The sequence below is a fragment of the Stegostoma tigrinum genome, chromosome 2, assembly GCF_030684315.1.
Source record: "Stegostoma tigrinum isolate sSteTig4 chromosome 2, sSteTig4.hap1, whole genome shotgun sequence".
Taxonomy (NCBI): domain Eukaryota; kingdom Metazoa; phylum Chordata; class Chondrichthyes; order Orectolobiformes; family Stegostomatidae; genus Stegostoma; species Stegostoma tigrinum.
The window spans coordinates 32,828,348-32,847,785 of record NC_081355.1 but is presented as its reverse complement, the minus strand read 5'-3'; the positions used below and the strand labels follow the sequence as shown (position 1 = coordinate 32,847,785).

Sequence of the window (19,438 nt, the reverse complement as noted above, 5' to 3'; positions counted from 1 at the left end):
ATGGTCCTTCGTCACCTGAGTCTAGTCAAGAGGCTGTTGCATCAGTCACTCAGGCAGGCATGAACACAGACACGCAGTTGACTTTGGGCAGTTTAGATTGTTCCTCACTACATGATGCTATAAATTGAGTCATTTACAACTAGCCATGTGCCTGTGGTTTTAATTTTGGCTAGTTATCATGATAATTTGGCAGCCATGTAGGGTCACACAGAACGGAAACAGACCCTTCAGTGCAACTCATCTATACCAACCAAATCAGTTCAGTTCAGTTAATCTAGTCCCATTAGACAGCATTTGGCCCACATCCCTTTTAAACCCTTCGTATTTATACAACCATCCAGATGCCTTTTAAATGTTGTACGCACCTCTACAACTTCCTCTGGCAGCTCATTCCATACATGCACTAAGATCTACGTGAAAAAGTTATCCCTCAGGTCCTTCTTTAAATTTTTTCTCTCTCATCTTGAACCTATGCCATCTAATTTTGGATTCTTCCATCGTAGGAAAAAGACCTTAGCTATTCACCCTATCTATGGCCTCTTTAATTTTATAAACCACTCTAAGGTCACCCCATAGTGTCAGATACTCCGGGGGGGAAAAGCCCTAACTTATAAGCCCATCTCTGTAGCTCTCACCCACCAGTCCTGGTAATATCCTTGTAAATCTTTTCTGCATGCTCTCAAGTTTAACAACATCTCCCCAATAGAAGAGCGACCAGAATTTTATGCAATATTCTAAAAGTGGCCTCACCAATGTCCTGTACAGCTGTTACATGACATCCCAATTCCTGTCCTCAGTGTTCTGACCATTGAGAGGAAGCTTGCCAAACACCACCCCATCACCCTGTCTACCTGCAGGTCTACTTACCTGGCTCTCTCAGGCCTCTTTGTTTGGCAGCACATCCCAGGGCCCTGCTATTAACCATATAAATCCTGCCCTGGTTTGCCTTACCAAACTGCAACACTTCGTTTTTATTTAAGTTAAACTCCATCTGCCACTCGTTGGCCCTCTGACCCATTTGATCAAGGTACCGTTGTATTCTTAGATAATCTTCTGTCCGCTACATCACCTATTTTGGTGTCCTCAGCAAACTTACTAGCCGTACCTCCTATATTCACATCCGAATCGTCTATATAAATGACGAAAAGCAGCGGACCAGCACCAATCCTCATGGCACACCGCTGGTCACAAGCCTCCAGTCTGAAAAGCAACCCTCTACCACCTTTCTTCAGCTCTTCCCTTCAAGCCAATTTTGTATCCAATTAGCTAGCCCCCCCTAGATACCATATGACTTATCCTTTTACCAGACTTCTAAGCTGTCATATGGTGGTAAGTATGCCCTTTACATGTTTGATATTTGATCAGTTCATAACCAGATCATTCAGATGTGATGTCTCTCAGTGGTAAAGCATCTACTTCAAACCAGTGGAAATTCTGTCTCATCATGTTCCAACGCAAAGAGAGTGCACAAAACCATTGTCACAGTAAAGCATTACTGCTAAAATTCCATACATTGGAATTCTGTTGTGGATTCCCACATTCTCGTGCAATCCAGTGTATTCACTGGTGCAAGTTTCAGCTTTTACAGGAGAAGCACAGCAAGAAAGAGAATTTTATTTTAATAGTGCCTTCCACAACCTCCAGATGCACAAATGAAGTTAACAATCAGTGATGCACAATTTGATTTGTAGCCACTGTTGTAATTTAGGGAAATGAAGTTAATTGTTAATTTACACACAAGAAGATTTCGTAAGCAATAGATGAATAAACAACCAGCTAACCTGTTTGCGTGATATTGATAAGAAGGATAAATATTAGCCAGGGAGAACTCCCTTGCTTTGCTTTTAAAATGTGTCATTAGATCTTTTAAAGGCAACTTCTCTGAAAGTGGTGATGGAACAGGGGAGATGGTGACATAGTGGTATTGTCATAACGATCAGGCTAATACTGTGCAGACATGGGTTTGATCCCACTGTGGCAGATGGTGAAAATTAAATTTAATTAGTAAATCTGGAATTAAAAGCTAGTCTTGTAATTGTCTAACAATGTGGCCAGGTTCAGTCTGAAAATATAAACCTCCAATGAAACCATCAGCAGGAACAGCATGCTAAGATAATTAAACCTGTGCCTTACCACGCACTTCATCTTCAACGGCCAGGTATATGATCAAATCAATGGGACAGCAGTGAGTTCTCGGGGGTCATAGGGAAGCCGTTAAGCAAAGACTTGAATGCACAGCCCTCCCCCAGATCCAGCCTAAACTATTTGTTAGATCCATGGACGATACTTTTGTGATCATTTAATGAGCAATGTTAGAAGAAACACCGCACCGTATTAACAACATATTCACCATGATCAAGTTCATCAGGGAAGAAGAAAACAACAATCGACTTTGATTTCTACATGTAATGGTGGATCGAACGAACAACGGTGAATTCCTAACTAGTGTGTACAGAAAGACTACACACACAGACCAAATTCTGAATTACAACAGTAACCATCCCTGCTCCAACAAACAGAGCTGTGTCAAGACACTATTTAAACAAACGATAACACATTGCAGCACCCCAGAGCTGTGAGTTATGCAAAAACGAAGAGGAACAACTATACAAAGTCTTTTATGAGCAATGGGTATCCCAAAGGCTTTGCTCGCCGATGCCTGGCAAATAAACAACACAAGAAGACACACTACATCCCAACACACTGGCCACCTGACCCTATATTAGAAACACACCTGAACTGACTACAAGACTCCTACAACTCCTTGGAATAAGGAGAGCACATAAACCAACAGCCACACTTCACCAGTTACTCTCAGAGTTGAAAAACCTCATACCCACAATGAGGAGGACAAATGTGATTGATAAAATACCATGTAGCAACTGCGAGAAGCACTGCATAGGACAGATAGGCAGGAAACTCACCACCAGGACGCATGAATATTAACTCACTGCATAATGGCACAACCAACTGTCCCTGGTTTCAATACACCCCAGCATAGAAGGACGTCAGTTTAATTGGGACTAGGACAAGCGAAACAAAGACAAGCTGGAGAATTCCTGGAGGCCTGGTTTTTTAATGACTGATGCGATAAACAAACATGTTGAAATAGATCCCATCTACAAACCACACGGTATAAAACCAGAAACAGGACTACCCACCATTTTAGAGTGGGACAGAACAATAGTGCTTCAGTAGAGGCTAGACAACACTAAAGATGTCACCTAGAAGGAAGATAAAACATTTTCATGAAAGCAAGTCAGCTTGGTGAACCAACCAACTCTAACCACACCCCTAGCTACGGATCTTTGTTAAAACCCATTCTATCGTTACTATCAAACCACGAGATCAAACCTGGTTCAATGAATGTTGTAAAAGGGATGCTAGGAGCAGCACCAAACACACAGAAAAATTAGATGTCTTTCTGGTGAAGCTACAGCATAGGATTACAAGCAGCATACAATTTTCAGAGGCGAGTGATCCCATGGTCAACAGATCAGTCCTGCCATATCCAGTTGTGAAGGCTGGTGGATAATTGAACAACTCCCTGGAGGAGAAGGCTCTATATATGTCCCAAACCTCAATGATGGGAGAGCACAACACAAACATGCAGAAGATGAGGCTGAAGCATTTGCAAGCATCTTCAGGCCTCTTCTGGAGGGCCCTAGCATTGAAGGTGCCATCCTTCAGTCAATTTGGTACACTGACATATCAGGAAATATTTGAATACTGCAAACTATGGGCCCTGTCAACATTCTGGCAATAGTACTGAGTAACTGTGCCCTAGATTAGCCACACCAGAGCCAAGTTGTTCCAGTACAGCTAAAGCACTGACATTTACATGCTAATGTGAAAAATTGCCTCATCACTATACCCCCTCAATCATCAGAATTATTGTGAGTGTGTGTTATTCAGTGGCATTTAGTCAGCAATAACCTGTTTGTCAGTGCTCAGTTTGTTCTACTCCAGGCCTGCTCAGCTGTTGACCTCAGTGCAGCTCATTCCAAAGATGGATAAAAGGGCTGAACTGTAGAGGAGAAGTGAGGGTGATTGCTTTTGACATCAAGGCAACATTTGACTGGGTATGGAATCAAAATGGTATTGCAAAACCAAAATCAGTGGGAATTGAGGAGGAAACACTCTGCCTTTTAAAATCATACTGAGCACAGAGGAAGATGGGTGTGCCTGTTGGTTAATCATTTCAGCTCCAGGGCATCACTGCAGTAGTTCCTGTAGCTGCTCCATCAGTCACCTTATTTACATCATACAGTCAAAAGTGTGGATGCTTGCTTTTATTAGCACTATTCCTCCAGATATCAAAGCAGCCCACCTAAATAATGTAGCTAGAGGAGCAGATAAGAGGCTTGAGATCCAGCTGTGCCTAACTCTCAACCTGACTCCTCAAGACTTGCATACCACCTGTAAGATACAGGACTAATCTAGATGAATGCATCACCAACAACACTGAAGAAGTTTGATACTGTCCACATAAAGCAGCCTGAAAGATTGACCCTCCATCTAGCACCTTCAATATTCGTTCTTTCCACATAACACACAATGGTAGCAGTTTACACAGTTACAAGATGCATTGAAGCAAGTCGTGAAGGCTCCTCAAACAGCACTTTCCAAACTCATGACCTCAAACCTCTAGCAGTGGAAAGGTAGCAGACACATGGGAAACTCACTACCTGCAAATCTCCCTCCAAGTCATTGGCCATCTTAATTTGGAAGTATATTGCTGTTACTTTGCTGTTGTTTTGTCAAAATCCTGGCATTTCCCTTCTACCAGCACTGTGGTGTATATTTAGTCTAAAGATGCACTAGTTCAAAGTGGCAGTTCATCACCACCTCTCTAGAATAATAGAAGATGAGCAAGAAATATTGAACGAGCCAGCATGGCCTCATCCTATGAAAGGAAATTAAATCCTTGCAAATGCAACACTCCGTCAGTACAGGAAGGCCCTGTTTAATGTCAGTTCAGTTAATTTTGTTTCACCTTAAACAAATAGATTGTTACTAATTTATTGAAAGACATTAATACTGAGTGTTTGTTTGCTGTTGTTTGTCACAGACTTCCCGTTCTGTGGCCTGCCGGCTTGTAAGACCTTTTGTCCCATGCTTCAACTCTTGATTAGTCCTGACATCCCTTTGTTCTTCCTATGTACCTGTCCTCTTATCTTCACCATCAGATGGTCTGCCGTTAGATGTAGCTTGGTCAATTTACCACCATCAGGCCAATGTAATTTTAATAATTTTAGTATGTGATTTTTGATTTACATATCTGTAGAAATTGTTTTAGATGTTCTTTTATTTATGCACATAGGCATTTTGGAAGATACTCCAAAAGCATGAAATTGAAATGGTGTATTTTTTCTGCTGAGAAAGGCCCTGAAGTTTAACTGCATGTTCCTGGTGTGTTGTGTGATCTTATTGCACAAGTTATTTCAGCTAGGACTGCACAGTATTGCACTCATACAGCACAGTGTTTTTAAAATCAGTATACTTTACAACAGCAAGAATTTGTTTGACGAGGACTAACTCTAGTTTTAACATTGAATCTCAGATTCGCATAGAAATATTTTAACCCCTGCAAATCTGGATTTTTGGCAGTTGGGGACTGTTGAATTCTTTACTTAATTTGTGTCCATACTTTGGTTCTGGGTGAGAATCTTTTTCCTGTCCTTGGTCCAAGGACACCTCAGCCAATACTAACAGCACAACTACTGCAATGGCTCAACCCAGCAAACTAAGTACAAAGTTAACTATTGAACCCAGGGCTGCTTGCTGTGCATAAGTTAGCTCACCAGCAGGTACACTCTGGTCAGAGAATCATAACAATAAAGAAGGCTACTTGGCCCACCGTGTCTGCATTGGCTCTTCAAATAAGCAGTTCACAGTTCAGTTAGTTGTACTTCGCTGCATTCTCACCGTAGACTTTTTTACTTGCTTTTCAGATAATAATTCAGTTCCCTTTTGAATGCCTAATTGTTTCTGCCTTCGTCTTACAGTTGAAGCCTCTGGTCATGCATTCTAGATATCTAGATAACACTTGCTCTGTTGTTGCTTCTCTTGCAAAATTACCATAAATTTGTGCCCTCTGACCCTTGATACTAATGTAAGTACTCTATAATTAGTTTCTCCATAACTACTCCACCAGCACCCTCATATTTTGAAATTCCTCTATCAAATCTCCTGTAAACTTTCCCTTCTCCAAGGGAAAACAGTCTTATTTCTCCAATCTGTCTACTTAACATAAATTCCTCATCTGATGAACCATTCTCCATGAATCTTTTCTGCTCCCTATCTGGTGCCTTCACATCCTTCCTAAATGTGATTCTGGAACTAGATGTAATACTCCCATTGAGGCCAAGTATACTAATTAAATATGATTTCATTGCTTTTGTATTCTGTAACCCTGTTGATAAAAGCCCCGATGGTGTTTGCTTTATTAATTGCTCTTGACCTGTCCTGTCACAGGTATAACTTTTGAACATATACTATGAGTTGCTTCTGCTCTGCGCCCTCTTTAGGATTGTTCCCTTCTAAGTTATATTGTGTCTGTGTTTTTCCTACCAAAATGTGTCACTTTATACTTTTTAGTGACTTCCTTTAGCTATTTTAGCATCAGAGAAAAGTTGTCTGAAGCAGTTTTCGTTTGGTTTAAGGATGTGAATCAATTCTCATTATTATTTTTTAGCAAAACCTGGCCAGGTTTTGCTAATCTTCCATGAATATTGGAGTAACCTGCAGCATCACTGTGTTTCTCTGTCTGTCTGTCTTGGTTAATTACTGACTCAGAATGCAAACTGGGAGAGAGGTGAGGTACATATGACAAAATGTGATGGTTGCTGGGGCATAAGCAAACAGGTACATCTTTTTAATGCTTGAAATTTCTGGATAAAATAGGCATATTTATTTGAAGAAATGCACAAGGAAAGACCTACTTGTTGATTTATTTATAATATTCCTTGCTAGGATGTGGTTATCACTTAGAAAATCAGCTTCTATCGCCCATTCCTAGCTACTCTTAAAATTGCAGTGAGCTTTCTACAGTCAATGTGATGAAGATGCTTCTACTAGATAGGAAGTTCCATGACTTTTGATCCAGTGACAGTGAAGGAATAGTGATATATTTTGAAGTTGCGATTTCAGGGAAACCTGCATCTGTTCCTTTTTGTCTTTCTGGTTTGTGAAGGTCACAAGTTTAAATCTGGGAGTATGCACTAATCAGAAGTGAACACTGTTGGAGCAGGTGAGAAAGAACCTTGACATTATTAAATTTGATTCACTTCACTTGTTCGGATTGTAGAAATTTGTAACTAGCGTGACATCTTCAATTATGGCAGATGTTTCTCTATGTATTATGTATGTTTTCCTTTTTGTGTGGGCAGAGATGGGATTGATAGAAAGAAAATAGATATTAGCCAAAAGTTAGATGTTTCCTTCAAGTGGGGAGTGTGCATATCCTCACAGGTTCCTGACAAACAGGCTTGGTCTCAACTGTGAAAATTCTATCTAAAAGCAGAGAATATTGAAGAAATGAACTTAATTTTCTTTACTGATTGAGAAATTTTAAAAAAAGTTTCTGTTCTCTGCAAATCTAGAATAGTTTGGTGAATAACCGATAATGGTTAGAGTTATGGCCATTAAGTCAAAGGCTTTAACTTTGCCAGTATTAAATGCAGATAAAGTACTATGAAACAGCTGCACCGGTAGCTCGGGTGAGTAAGTCAGTGAGTAGCCAAGTGACAATAAAGCCACAGAGGTCCAGATGTGATTCTGGGTTATACTAAGCTGACTGCTCTCAGCTAGAGTGATATTATTAGGGATTTGAATTACTCCAATAAGCAAATGAGTGCTGCTGTCCTTCACAGTTTCTGTTCACCCATATTAAGCAGTCAGTTGATGATCACTGTTATGCTTCAGACACGAATATTTGTTACTTGGCTAAGGTATATCAGGGCAACTAAAACCCATGTGTCCGAGATCAGTGAGGGGCAAGATTAGAAATGCAGATAGTCGGAGAAGTACTTCTCAAGATCATTGTGTGTTGTTCTAGTCTCTTCCCCTTTTCTGAGACCCAGTTGTTTCTCCTGATTGCAGATGGTTGGACACAGCAACAGAAATGATTTCAATGTTAAATAGTGTTCCCAGTCACTAGTGTCAGTTGACAGAAATAAAGTGCAAAGGCATATTTTGGTATGTATATATGTGTAATTATTTATAATTGTTGTTCTTTTTTAAAATTCCAACCTTGTTTAACTTGTTTTATTTTATTGTTGTTTCAGATTGCATGTTTGGTTCCAGCTGATGTGCTTCAGTTATACCAGCAACTGAAATTTGAACGAGGTGTGCAATATTTTTATATGCAACAGCATGATGTATCCGGTTTCTCTGTTGGGAATGCTTTTGCTTCTGACTCTCAACTACTGCATCACTTATATAACATACTCTCAACTTATGCATATTTGCATAATCACTGCAACACCTGGAGATGTCAATGGGCTTATGTTTTTGCATTGTTATAGTTTCAAATTTTTTTATCTTTAATGTCTTCAACAACTAGCTGAGCTGGCTTAATTGTGCTTTGTCTTGTCTTGTGCTTTTGCTTGACTGTTCTGATTCTTCAGATGCTTTTCTGCACTTGCTTTGTTAACTTTTCAAATAAATTGTACACTGTTCTGTGCAACAAAGCAGAGAAGCATTTCATCTTCAGTTCCAGATGTGAGGCAAAATGTGTGCAGATTTTTTGTTTGTTTGTGTCAAGACATGAGTTAAATGTAACAAGATTAGGCCGAAAGAAATTCATGGAATTCTTCCCAACTTCCTACTTCAATCAGAAGAATGAATAGAAACAAAATGAGAAAAGACATGTATCAATCTAGACAATTTTTTCCATGGTCTTGTGCATAGCTGCTACTATCACAAACCCTACCTCAACATTTAATGGCCTTCCCAAATCAACGTATAAATTATCCTATAATGGAAACCTTTCTGGCTGCTTATTCATCCCCAGTCTACTTACATCCGGCTATGTAATAAACACTAAACAAAATACTGAAGCCACTGAGGCAACATTCTGTGCAGTAGCTCCCTGGTACCAGTAAGATAATGCAATGAAACTGCAGCACACTCATTCATCCCCACATCTCCACCATTTTAACTGTAGCTGTTTACATTCAATAACAATGCTTCCTGTCTTGAGAAAGCAATCATAACGATGAATATTGGCAATTGCAAGCAGGCAGCCGGTGATGTTTAATCATCACAAATTGTGGTTAATGGATGGGAAAATACATCATTTGTATTCTTGTGATTTCCTTTTTCAGCAACTCTAGATCATGGACTTTACCCCTCATATTCCCTTTTAATCTTTTGATTATCTTTGTTTATACTGCTTCCTATATTCTTCTGTTCTATTTTTGACCATGAGGAACTTAACCACTAACTCTGCCATTGTGCTATGCAGTGGGGAAAAATGATTTTGGAGCTACTACTCTGAATTGTGATGAAATTGATATCTGTTTGTGACTTCTTAAAAAAAAAGCTGAACATCTTACTGAGCAATCTAATTTTCCTGTTAATTGAGATATTTAATCTAGGGTTTAGATAATCTGACAGCAGATTGTATGATGCTGTTGGATGAGGACAAATTGGCTTCACTTTTTTGGTTGACAATCGAAAATTCCTGATATAAGTATCTACCCTTCTATATGAATATCAATTCAGCAAGGCACTAGAAGTCAAGGAACTGTGATCTCTCCCTCTCACTGGATCCTAATTTTGGTAGTCTAGAGTAGGGAGAGAGAAGATGTCAAAGCACAGTCACTGCTTTCAGTTGATGGAGATAAATATGATACAATGAATCCTGGAGGAGCTGTAAATTACTCTATTGTTGGAGAGAGAGGAGAATAAGCCTGTCTAAATTACATCTGAATGTAATTACCTTTTTGTGCAAGTACTTCATTAAACAGTACATCTTCTCCACTGCATGGAAATTTTACAAAAACAGAAGATGCGGGAAATGCTCAGTAGGTCTGGCAGCATCTATGGAGAAAAAATCAGAGTTAAAGTTTTGGGTCCAGTGACTCTTCCTCAGAGCTGTAAATTTAACATGTCCCTTCTCCATCTTACATGGTTTGGAGATTCAAGTAGAACATGTAAAATAAGATAGTTGGCTATCCTGCTGCCATCTCACTCACTCCAGGATCTTTGCCCATAATATGGTGGCAAGTAAGGCCACCAGCTCACTCACCCTTTGACCTATTGAAGCCTTGAGCAGGCTATTTGATAGGCAGTGAAGAATTAATTCCATCTCTACCACCATAATATGACACGTGGAGGGCACCTCTAAAGGGAAGCCACTCATATTTTCTTTATCGTGTGTTGAAAAGGTGAGAAGGCTTAGGAAAAAAGTAGCATTTGGCAGATGCTGTGTGCACATCGGAATATGCCCACCTACTCCCCCTAAACCTTGGGTCCATAATTCCTCACCATCCTAAAACCGACTGCTTGAATCTGAGTGGCACCCACTACTAAATTCTAGTGCTGCTGGGAATCCTCATTGTCTGGACCTCTCAATGTTCAAGCTTCTCAATGTTCAAGCTTCTCAATGTTCACCCTGAGGGGTGAACACCTCATTCTTTTTCTTGCTAAGGCTGCTGTGTCCCTCAGCCCAGCCCCTTCCCTGTCCCCCCGCAAACAAAAAATTCAACTCTGAGATTTTCTGATGCCGGTAAAAATCAGCTCTCTTCATTTGGTCTGGAATTTATTTTTAACTTACATGTCCTCCTACATCAAATACCTCTGAGACATTATTATGAGGTATTAACAATATGACCTCTCCATGTTAGTTATCGCAGCGCTCTCTAAATTCAAATGGTTGTTGGTGAAAATCCTGTCCCAATTGTTACTCTGTCAGTGGGGACCTAGAGTAGATTGTATTGCTGTGATATCTGCTATTATCAAAATAATGGCCTAACATAGTTCAAGGGGAAAAAATCCTTTAAAAATTAGTAATGTCTTAATAGTACCATTTACTTCCTGGAAGTATCACATTTTCTGTCTCACATTTCTTTTAAAACTTACCTAGATAGAGTAGATCTCACATATATTGTTTTTAAATAAGGTTTAACCATATGACAAAAACATTATCCTACCTCACATAACCTTTATATTGGCAATAGCTAATGGTTGGAAGGAATAGAAGATTCTCTTTCTGATACAGTGATTCAGAGATTTATATAAACCATATCAACTTCATATTTTGAACAAATTACCTGCCTCACTTGAAATATAGTAGAATTGTGAAATGTCCTCTATTGGGGTTAATTTGCATTGAAATTTTCAATATTTACAACTACTTGCATTCACCATTCTCAAAATATCATGCATATCCGGGTAAGTCCTGTTGCAATTTTGGAAGTGCAAGTTTAAAAAAAAATTCTAAATAATAAGAATATGTAAATTTTTCAGATATATTGTAGACTTTGGCCTGGTGGTGCCCTTAGTTTCTGCTGTCATCTGAGCCTCTTGTATAGGGAAGTAACTCAACAAACCTACTGGATGTAACCACTTGCGGACTGTTTCTGGGACAAAGCTAGTGACCTGCGACAGTATCCTCATCACCATTGTGTCATGCATGCACACATAACCAAAACACAGTCATACAGACAATTTGAAAATAAACTGCCCTAAAACAATGACTTGTGAGAGCTTAAAACATGAACCAGGTGTCTTTTCATGTTGATGCTCTACCTGAACACAGTTATAATCAGTCTCAATTTCCTATCCCTTTTTTCTTGTTTCCTGTTACCACTTAACTAACCTAACCTAACCTAACCTAACAGTATGGCATGCTGATACCTGCTCTGTGTTCATCCATAAAAATGGAAATATCTTAAATGATATATACTACCTCCAATGTATCACTTGTTGAGTGTAAATTGTGGTAATTTACTTTTATAATCCAAAGACACACGAGTGTATGTTTTATTTGGAGCAACGGGAGTGCAAATCAAGATTTCAGTTATGTAGGAAGTTTCTATGGGGACCCAGGAGAAAACAAAACTTGAACTGAATACCATTCTGTCTGAGAGGTACCTTGAAAGGGCTCTTTAAAATAGATCGTGATGGAGGTAGACATAGAAATGATGCTTCTAATTCTGTGAAGTCCAGAATTAGGGACAGTCAACACAAGATGGCCACAAATAAATAAAGGAATCCAGGAGAAGTCTCTTTACCCAAAACATTGTTCAAAAATGGATCATTTTTGTGAGGAAGGGTCTAGGCCTGAAACGTCAGCTTTTGTGCTCCTAACATGCTGCTTGGCCTGCTGTGTTCATCCAGCTCCACACTTTGTTATCTTTGATTCTCCAGCACCTGCAGTTCCCATTATCTCTGATCATCATTTTAACATATAGCCTAGTTGAAGAATTATGGCATTGATGCATTTAAGGGTAGGAAGGATCCCTTTTAAGGGAAGTGAAATAAGTGAGGGACAAACACATAGAAAGATAAGTTGATAGCTTTAACTCGATTGAAGTAGATCAGGAGGAGGTGTATACCAATTTCTGTGCTGCAATTTCCATGTAGTTGGTGGGTCTCTCTGGCAGGATTAACTCATTTTTAAACTCTTCAACAAGTGGTGTCATAGTCAACAACCATTTCAAGGGGAATAATTTTAGAAATTTGAATCGGTGAGGAGGATTATTTGCTTGTGCTCCAGTGAAACAATTTAGTGAGGACTGAGACAACATCTAGGGGTTGTGTTAATATTTCATGACAACGTCTTGGATATTTGATGGAGGAGGACATGTAGGTTAAGTGAAATTGTACAGAGCAGTTAAGGATCATTGATTTTTAATGGCAACATCAACAAATCTCATGATACTTTTCCCCTAAACCTCAAGCATATTTAAAAATGAAAGCATTACTGTTTCAGTTTTCCCTGCCTCTTAAGTCATTGGCATTGTTGGACGATTGCCAACGAGACTAGCTCACATGAATGTGGGTCTTGAAGCACTTCACAGATGATGAAATAGGTGATGTAGAAAAGAAGTGAATTGAATGTTTAATAAAAGATTGGTACCAAAGTCATGTGAACTCGTTCACAGAAATTTGTCCCTCCAAACCTGACTTTATCAGAGATCCAGGGAACAGAAGCAGGAAAATCTCCATCATTTGAAATGCACAGCAGTTGATTCAAAATCAAACATTTTAGTAATTGTTTCACCGAGGTTGACATTTAATATCTATGTGTAAACTTTTGGCAAGAGGGCTATTATGTTACACAATGGAACTTTAAAACATAAAAGCCACAGTAATTTATTAATTGGGGAGAAAACTCAACTGGTTATAAAATCTAATTTGTGTTATGTTGAAGCTAGAATTGGAAATAATTTTAGCATGTAATGAACCAGTGGGATTGCAAATTTGTTTGACTTTTCTTTCTTTTATTTTTAGAAGTCCATCTGGATCCCTCCAGGACATGGTGCCCCAGGGTCCAGTGTCAGGCTGTCTGCCAGATCAACGTAGCTGATTCACACCAGGCTGTGTCAGTGCAATGTCCCTCCTGTCAGACACAGTTTTGCTCCATTTGCAAGGCCAGTTGGCATCCAGGGCGGGTGTGCCAAGAAACCCAGCCCTTTATGCCCTCAAAAGCAAATGATACTAGGTAAGAATTGAGGCATGAAACCATAACCTTTCTGCTCTTAGACAGAACTGCACTTTTTGTGAATTTTATCTTTTTCTTCCCTTTTGTCCTCAGAATTAAAAGTGCCTAACATGAGACACACCAATGGAACCCATTACAAAATGGAAATAAGTGTTTTATTACTGTCTTAGTCCTTAACATTTTAGATATATAGCTTGTGCTCTTTTAGACATGTTTGTTTAGAAATGAAAGACAGCTGCAGCAAGTACTAAGTGGTAAAATACTTACATTGTGTCTGAAGAAATGGAGAGAGAACTTCCCAAAGTGAGGAATTAAATAGAAGTTGTCCAACCTGATATGTTGGTGAACCTGCGTCCAAATATTAATCCAAATCAGATGTGTCATATTCCTTTATTCCTTTCTGAAATGTGGTCATTATGGCTGTATAAGCATGAACAGTAGCTGTGTTGTTTGCAACAAGTTTCCAGAAACTCCAGAGAGTTGATTTGAAATCAAGTTATTCTTTTGTTGGATCGGTTCAGGTTTTAAAAAAAAAAATTGCTCTTCTAATAGTGCTGTGAGATCTTTTTATCTACTGGGATAATCAGAGTGTTGTTCGTTATTTCATCTAAAGTCAAGCATTCACTTGGCATTGAAGTTTGCCTAGAATGTGTGCTGAACTACTTGTGTGGAGTTCAAATTTAGACTACTGATCTAGCCCTGTCCTTAAAAATTAGAGGAATTCTATATGAAATAGATTTTATTCTATAATTTTGAAACCCATCTCCACATTTAATTACACTTCATTGAAGGGATATTCTGCAAATATTTTGATTCCACCTTGTTTTTTTTTACAAGAGTGCGCTATGAAGTTGTACTTACGAAGCAGTTTTATTCTAAATAGGGAGATGAAGGCATGAGGATCAGCAACAAGACATGTGTGCCCAGATGTTGGACTTCCTTGTGGCAATGTGGAACCTGAAATAGAATACTCATGATGTTTGTTCCATGATGTTTCAGAGAATTGAGTGCATGAGCTCCTTCATCAAAAGAGTGGCCAACCTCATGGACAACCATATTTGGCATCCCATTGTGCTGCACACAAACTATGCTGCATTCTGTAACATATAATGGACAGATGAGCTGATAGTACCATGATTCATTGATAGGCAACCACATCTCCCTGTCTGGCTGCTTATTCTATTGGACATGCACACGTTCCATGAAAGGGCTGGGTGAGACAGGAATGATGTTGATGAGGGCCACTTCTCAATGACTCTTTATTGGTCCTTCCCCTTGTTGTCTCTGCACCAATTATGCAGGAATTGCCTGTGATTAGTGTTGCTCTTGCATTTCACAGTCAGTGTGACCACTGGAAATTGCCCCACTGGCACTGCAATGCTGAAGACTGATACCATGGTCATCCCATTTACCAACACCAGTGAGCAGCCTCCTTGAATTTCTGCCTAAACCATAGGGACTCAACCTTCATACCTCCCACTTTGGCTCTTGTAGCATCTGTGCCAACTTGTCCAATACCCACTTTTGGGCAGGCCACCAGTGCCAAGTTGAGATGACATGAAATAATGTTCTAAAAATTGAATACAGTCTTCACTGTATTAATAAAACTTCCACTCTTGAAAGTCTGTATAGGTTTTAAATTTAAAGCTTATTCTCTCATTAAAAACAAACATGTTTGTGTTAACATATCAAAAGAAGCCAAACCCTTAAAAGGTCATTTAAATTGTCAATAAAACTGAGAACTTGGAACACCTTCTGAGACAATCGTAGCATTTGGAAGTCAGTCACACATTTGTAAATACCCCTTAAGGAAACGTCATCAAATGATCTTTGAATCTGCTTGGAAAGATGCTACAGCATGTGCTAGCTTTTTTCTTAACACTCACTGACAGCTGAGGGCATGCTTTTAAAATTTGAAATGGGGGTGATTTAAAAACCTTCAGATCATGGCAATTAAACAGACTTCATTCTTCAAAAACCTTTGTTTACCTGTGACTGTTGTGTGACTGCCTTGTTATGGGTCAAATTGCTCAACACCGGTCTGTTTGAATGCAGCACTGAATTAAAATGACAGTGCTGAGTTTGGGTTTCCCTTATGTGTGAATCATACCTTGTTCCCTTTCCATGAGGCAGAAATTGGAAATAGCAACAGACTTTCACACTTCCATTGCACCGGCCATTTTTGGAGACTCCAATCTGTGTCACGGAGTCTACAATTAAGAACTGTTTAGATTTTGTATGAAGCTGAATATAGTCAATAGTTTTTACTATTTAAGTGTATTTAAGAATTTCAAACGAAGGAATATGGCAGTTGATAATGAAATCACCTGTTGAAGTTATAACTTGATTGTGACATCGTCTAGTACGGTTGTGGGTTGTTTTAATATCGGCCTTAGATTGTTTGTTTGTTTATTTTGGCTAAGTTTGTGAGGCTAAATGTGAATTATGGTAAATTTTAACTAACCTCTTCACCATTGCCTCCTTCTGTAGTGTTTCCACCAGCTTTGACCCTGATGCTCCCGTCAAACAGTGTCCAGTGTGCCATATCTTCATAGAACGAAATGAAGGTTGTGCCCAAATGATGTGTAAAAACTGCAAGCACACCTTTTGCTGGTATTGTCTTCATAATCTGGATGTAAGTGTATCCTCAAAATGCTGTTAGATGTTTAGCTTACATGACTTTGTATTCTTTTAATTGTCTTGGAAGTTATGATCTGGATAGATATTCTGACCAGGTCAGATGTATTCACCTATAAAGTGACTGATTTTGTGCATTACTTCTGTCCCTTGTTCGCAGTACTGCGCCGGAGGCCACTCAACCAAATGTGAACTGTTATTGACTGTAACCTGGTCCACATAAAATTTAATAAGTTTGTTTACTGGTTCTTATTTGTGGTACCACTTCAAGTTTTAAAAGCATACCCTTAGCTGCCAGTGAGAATTAAAAAGCTACAACTTCCAGTGAAGAATTCATTAACTCATTTTCAGAACTCCACAATAAATTCTTAAAGGCATTTCAGCAGATTATAGGGTTGGCGAGCTTAGATGGTTAGAGTTCTCTTACTCGTTATCTTACATCAACCTGCGATAGTTACTGACTCTCTTGCTAGTGGGAACAGATTTTGCGTTTTATTTTATTGAAGTCTCTCATAATTTTGAACATTTCTGTTAAATCTATCTTTAACTTTACCCACACTCAGGAGAACAATCTCGGCTTCTTTTGGTTCCATATCTGGAAATTACTTTACTACTGTGTCATCTTTTCCTATATGACTGAGCTTTTGTCCATTTCTCCTAGTATCTCCACATTTATTTGGCTTTTCTATGTTTTCTTCTTGTTGAACATCTGCGAAGCATCTTATGATATTTCCTATTGTTAGTGTTGTAGAAATTCAAATTGTTATGGGACTAATAATAAATCTTATTCAAAGAGTGATGTGCTTCAAACTTCATGTTTAAAACAACAAACAGAACTGCATAGAATTGCATGCTAATCCTCACTCATTATAGCTTATTGATTTTGAAAAACAAGTTGTGGAATACATTTTATAGAATGTGGCAATTTAGGATAGTTTATTCAGATGCTGACAATTTGTATTTTTCAGAATGACATTTTCTTGAGACATTATGACAAAGGCCCATGTCGCAATAAACTTGGCCACTCTAGAGCTTCAGTTATTTGGAACAGAACCCAGGTGAGTAGTCTTTTTTTTTTCCCCATTCTCTCATGGGAAGTGGCTAGCCACCCTGGCGGTGAGCTGCCTTCCTGAAATGCTACAGTCCATTGTGCTGTAGGTAGATCCACAATGCCAATAAGGAAGGAATTCTAGAATCTTGACCAGCGATGGTGAGGGAATGGCAATTCAGGATTGTGAGTGGCTTGGAGGGAAATTTGTAGGTGGTGGAGTTCCAATATATCTGCTACTCTTCTCCATCTGTGTGTAAGTGGTTGCAAGTTTGGAAGATGCTTTCTAAGGGTCTTTGGTGAATCTTTACAACACACCTTGTTGATAAAACACCATGCTGCAACTGAATATCAGCAGTGGAGGGAGTGGATGTGGTGCCAGTGAAGTAGGCTGCTTTGTACTGGATGATGTCAAGCTTCTTGTAGAGTCATACAGCACAGAAACAGACCCTTCAGTCCAGCTAGCCCATGCCAAACATAATCTCAAACTAAACTAGTTCCACCTGCCTGTTCTTGATTGTTGTTGGAACTGTACTCATCCAGGTAAGTGGACAGTATTTCATCACACTCCTGACTTGTGCCTAAATGATGGACAGGCTTTGGAGAGTCAGGAGATGAATTACTTGCTATTTTGTTCCGAGCTTGAAGATGGAAGTGAATAAATTCTGTGACATGTGTAGAGATATTTTTCTAGAAATATACCTATGAAGTACTTGGAAGGATATCTGGAAAAGCATAATGTTTTAGTTGGGACTATACAACTTTTTCTAATTATCTCATTATCTTCTAGCTCCACTTCATCTGGAGACGCACTTGGTCCTTGAACCAATGTGAGGAATGTTGTGTTTGTGCATCTGTAGATAATATTAAGGTTTAGACCTTAAGACATAGGAGCAGAATTAAGCCCATTTGGCCCATCAAGCTTGTTCTGTCATTTGATTGTGACTGATATGTTTCTTAACCCTATTGTCCTGCCTTTACCTTGTAATCTGTGATCCCCTTACTAACCAAGAACTTATCTATCTTTGTCTTAAATACACTCAATTACTTGGCCTGAACAATTTTCTGCAACGATGAGTTCCACAGATTAATTACGATCTGACTGAAGAAATTCTTCCTCATCTCAGTTCTAAACAGTGGTCCCTTTACTCTGAGTTTGCCTTGCTCCTACTCATTGAAACATCATCTCCACATCCGTTCTATCCAGACCTCTTGGTATTCTGTAAGTTTCAATCAGATTCCCCCTCATTCTTCTGAACTCAATCAAGTATAGACCCAGAGTCTTCAACAGCTCATATCACAAACTCTCATCCATAAGATCATTCTTGTAAACCTCCTCTGGATCCCCTCAAGACCAGCACATCCTTCCTTAGATAGGTACAAGGCCCAAAACTGCTCACAATATCCCAAATGTGATTGGACCAGAGCTTCATAGATCCTCAGCAATATTTTGCTGCTTTTGTATTCTCACCCTCTTGAATTGAACGCTAATATTATATTTGCCTTCCTAACTGCTAACCGAATCTGCATGTTAACTTTAAGAGAATCCGGAACTAGGATTCTCAAGTTCCTTCTTGCTTCAGATTTATGAAGCCTTTCCCCGGTTAGAAAATAGTCTCTGCCTCTTTTCTTCCTATGAAGTGCATAACCTTCCAGCCCAAAATGGCGCCGGAGTAGGACATTGCAACCAGAGCTCATCTGCTTCGCCTGTTTTTCTTTTCTTCTCTTATTATTTTCTTTCATCTTCTCTCCCGGCCTCCGGCAATGACCTCCAGCAGACTCCCAGCCTCCGACGACTGGCGACCTCCGGGCCTGGTGGAGTGGGCTCCTGTAGCAGCCTCCCGGCCTGGCCTGGCATGGCAACCTCCCAGGCTGGCATGCTGGCATCCCGACATAGCATGGCAACCTACTGGTCTGGCGTAGCGGCCTCCCCATCTGTTGTAGTGCCCCACCAGCATGGCATCCTCTTGGCTGGCTGTGAAGTGATCTCTCAGCTGCGTGATTCACAAGGTGAAGCACGGTGCGATCTGAAGCCGGGGCCCGGTGTGGACTGGAGGCTAGGCTGGGTTGGACTGGAG

General features: G+C 39.6%; 1 protein-coding gene across 1 annotated transcript in view; it reads left to right on the top strand.

The window, feature by feature from the left end:
* The window catches only part of LOC125467236 (E3 ubiquitin-protein ligase RNF144B-like), a 78,469-nt gene that overhangs the window by 50,737 nt on the left and 8,294 nt on the right, over positions 1-19,438 (top strand). Inside the window, exons 4-7 of the mRNA XM_048562816.2 lie at positions 8,289-8,349; positions 13,465-13,675; positions 16,166-16,310; positions 17,281-17,370. Coding sequence (XP_048418773.1) covers positions 8,289-8,349; positions 13,465-13,675; positions 16,166-16,310; positions 17,281-17,370 — 507 coding nt within the window. The remainder of the gene's footprint in view (positions 1-8,288; positions 8,350-13,464; positions 13,676-16,165; positions 16,311-17,280; positions 17,371-19,438) is intronic.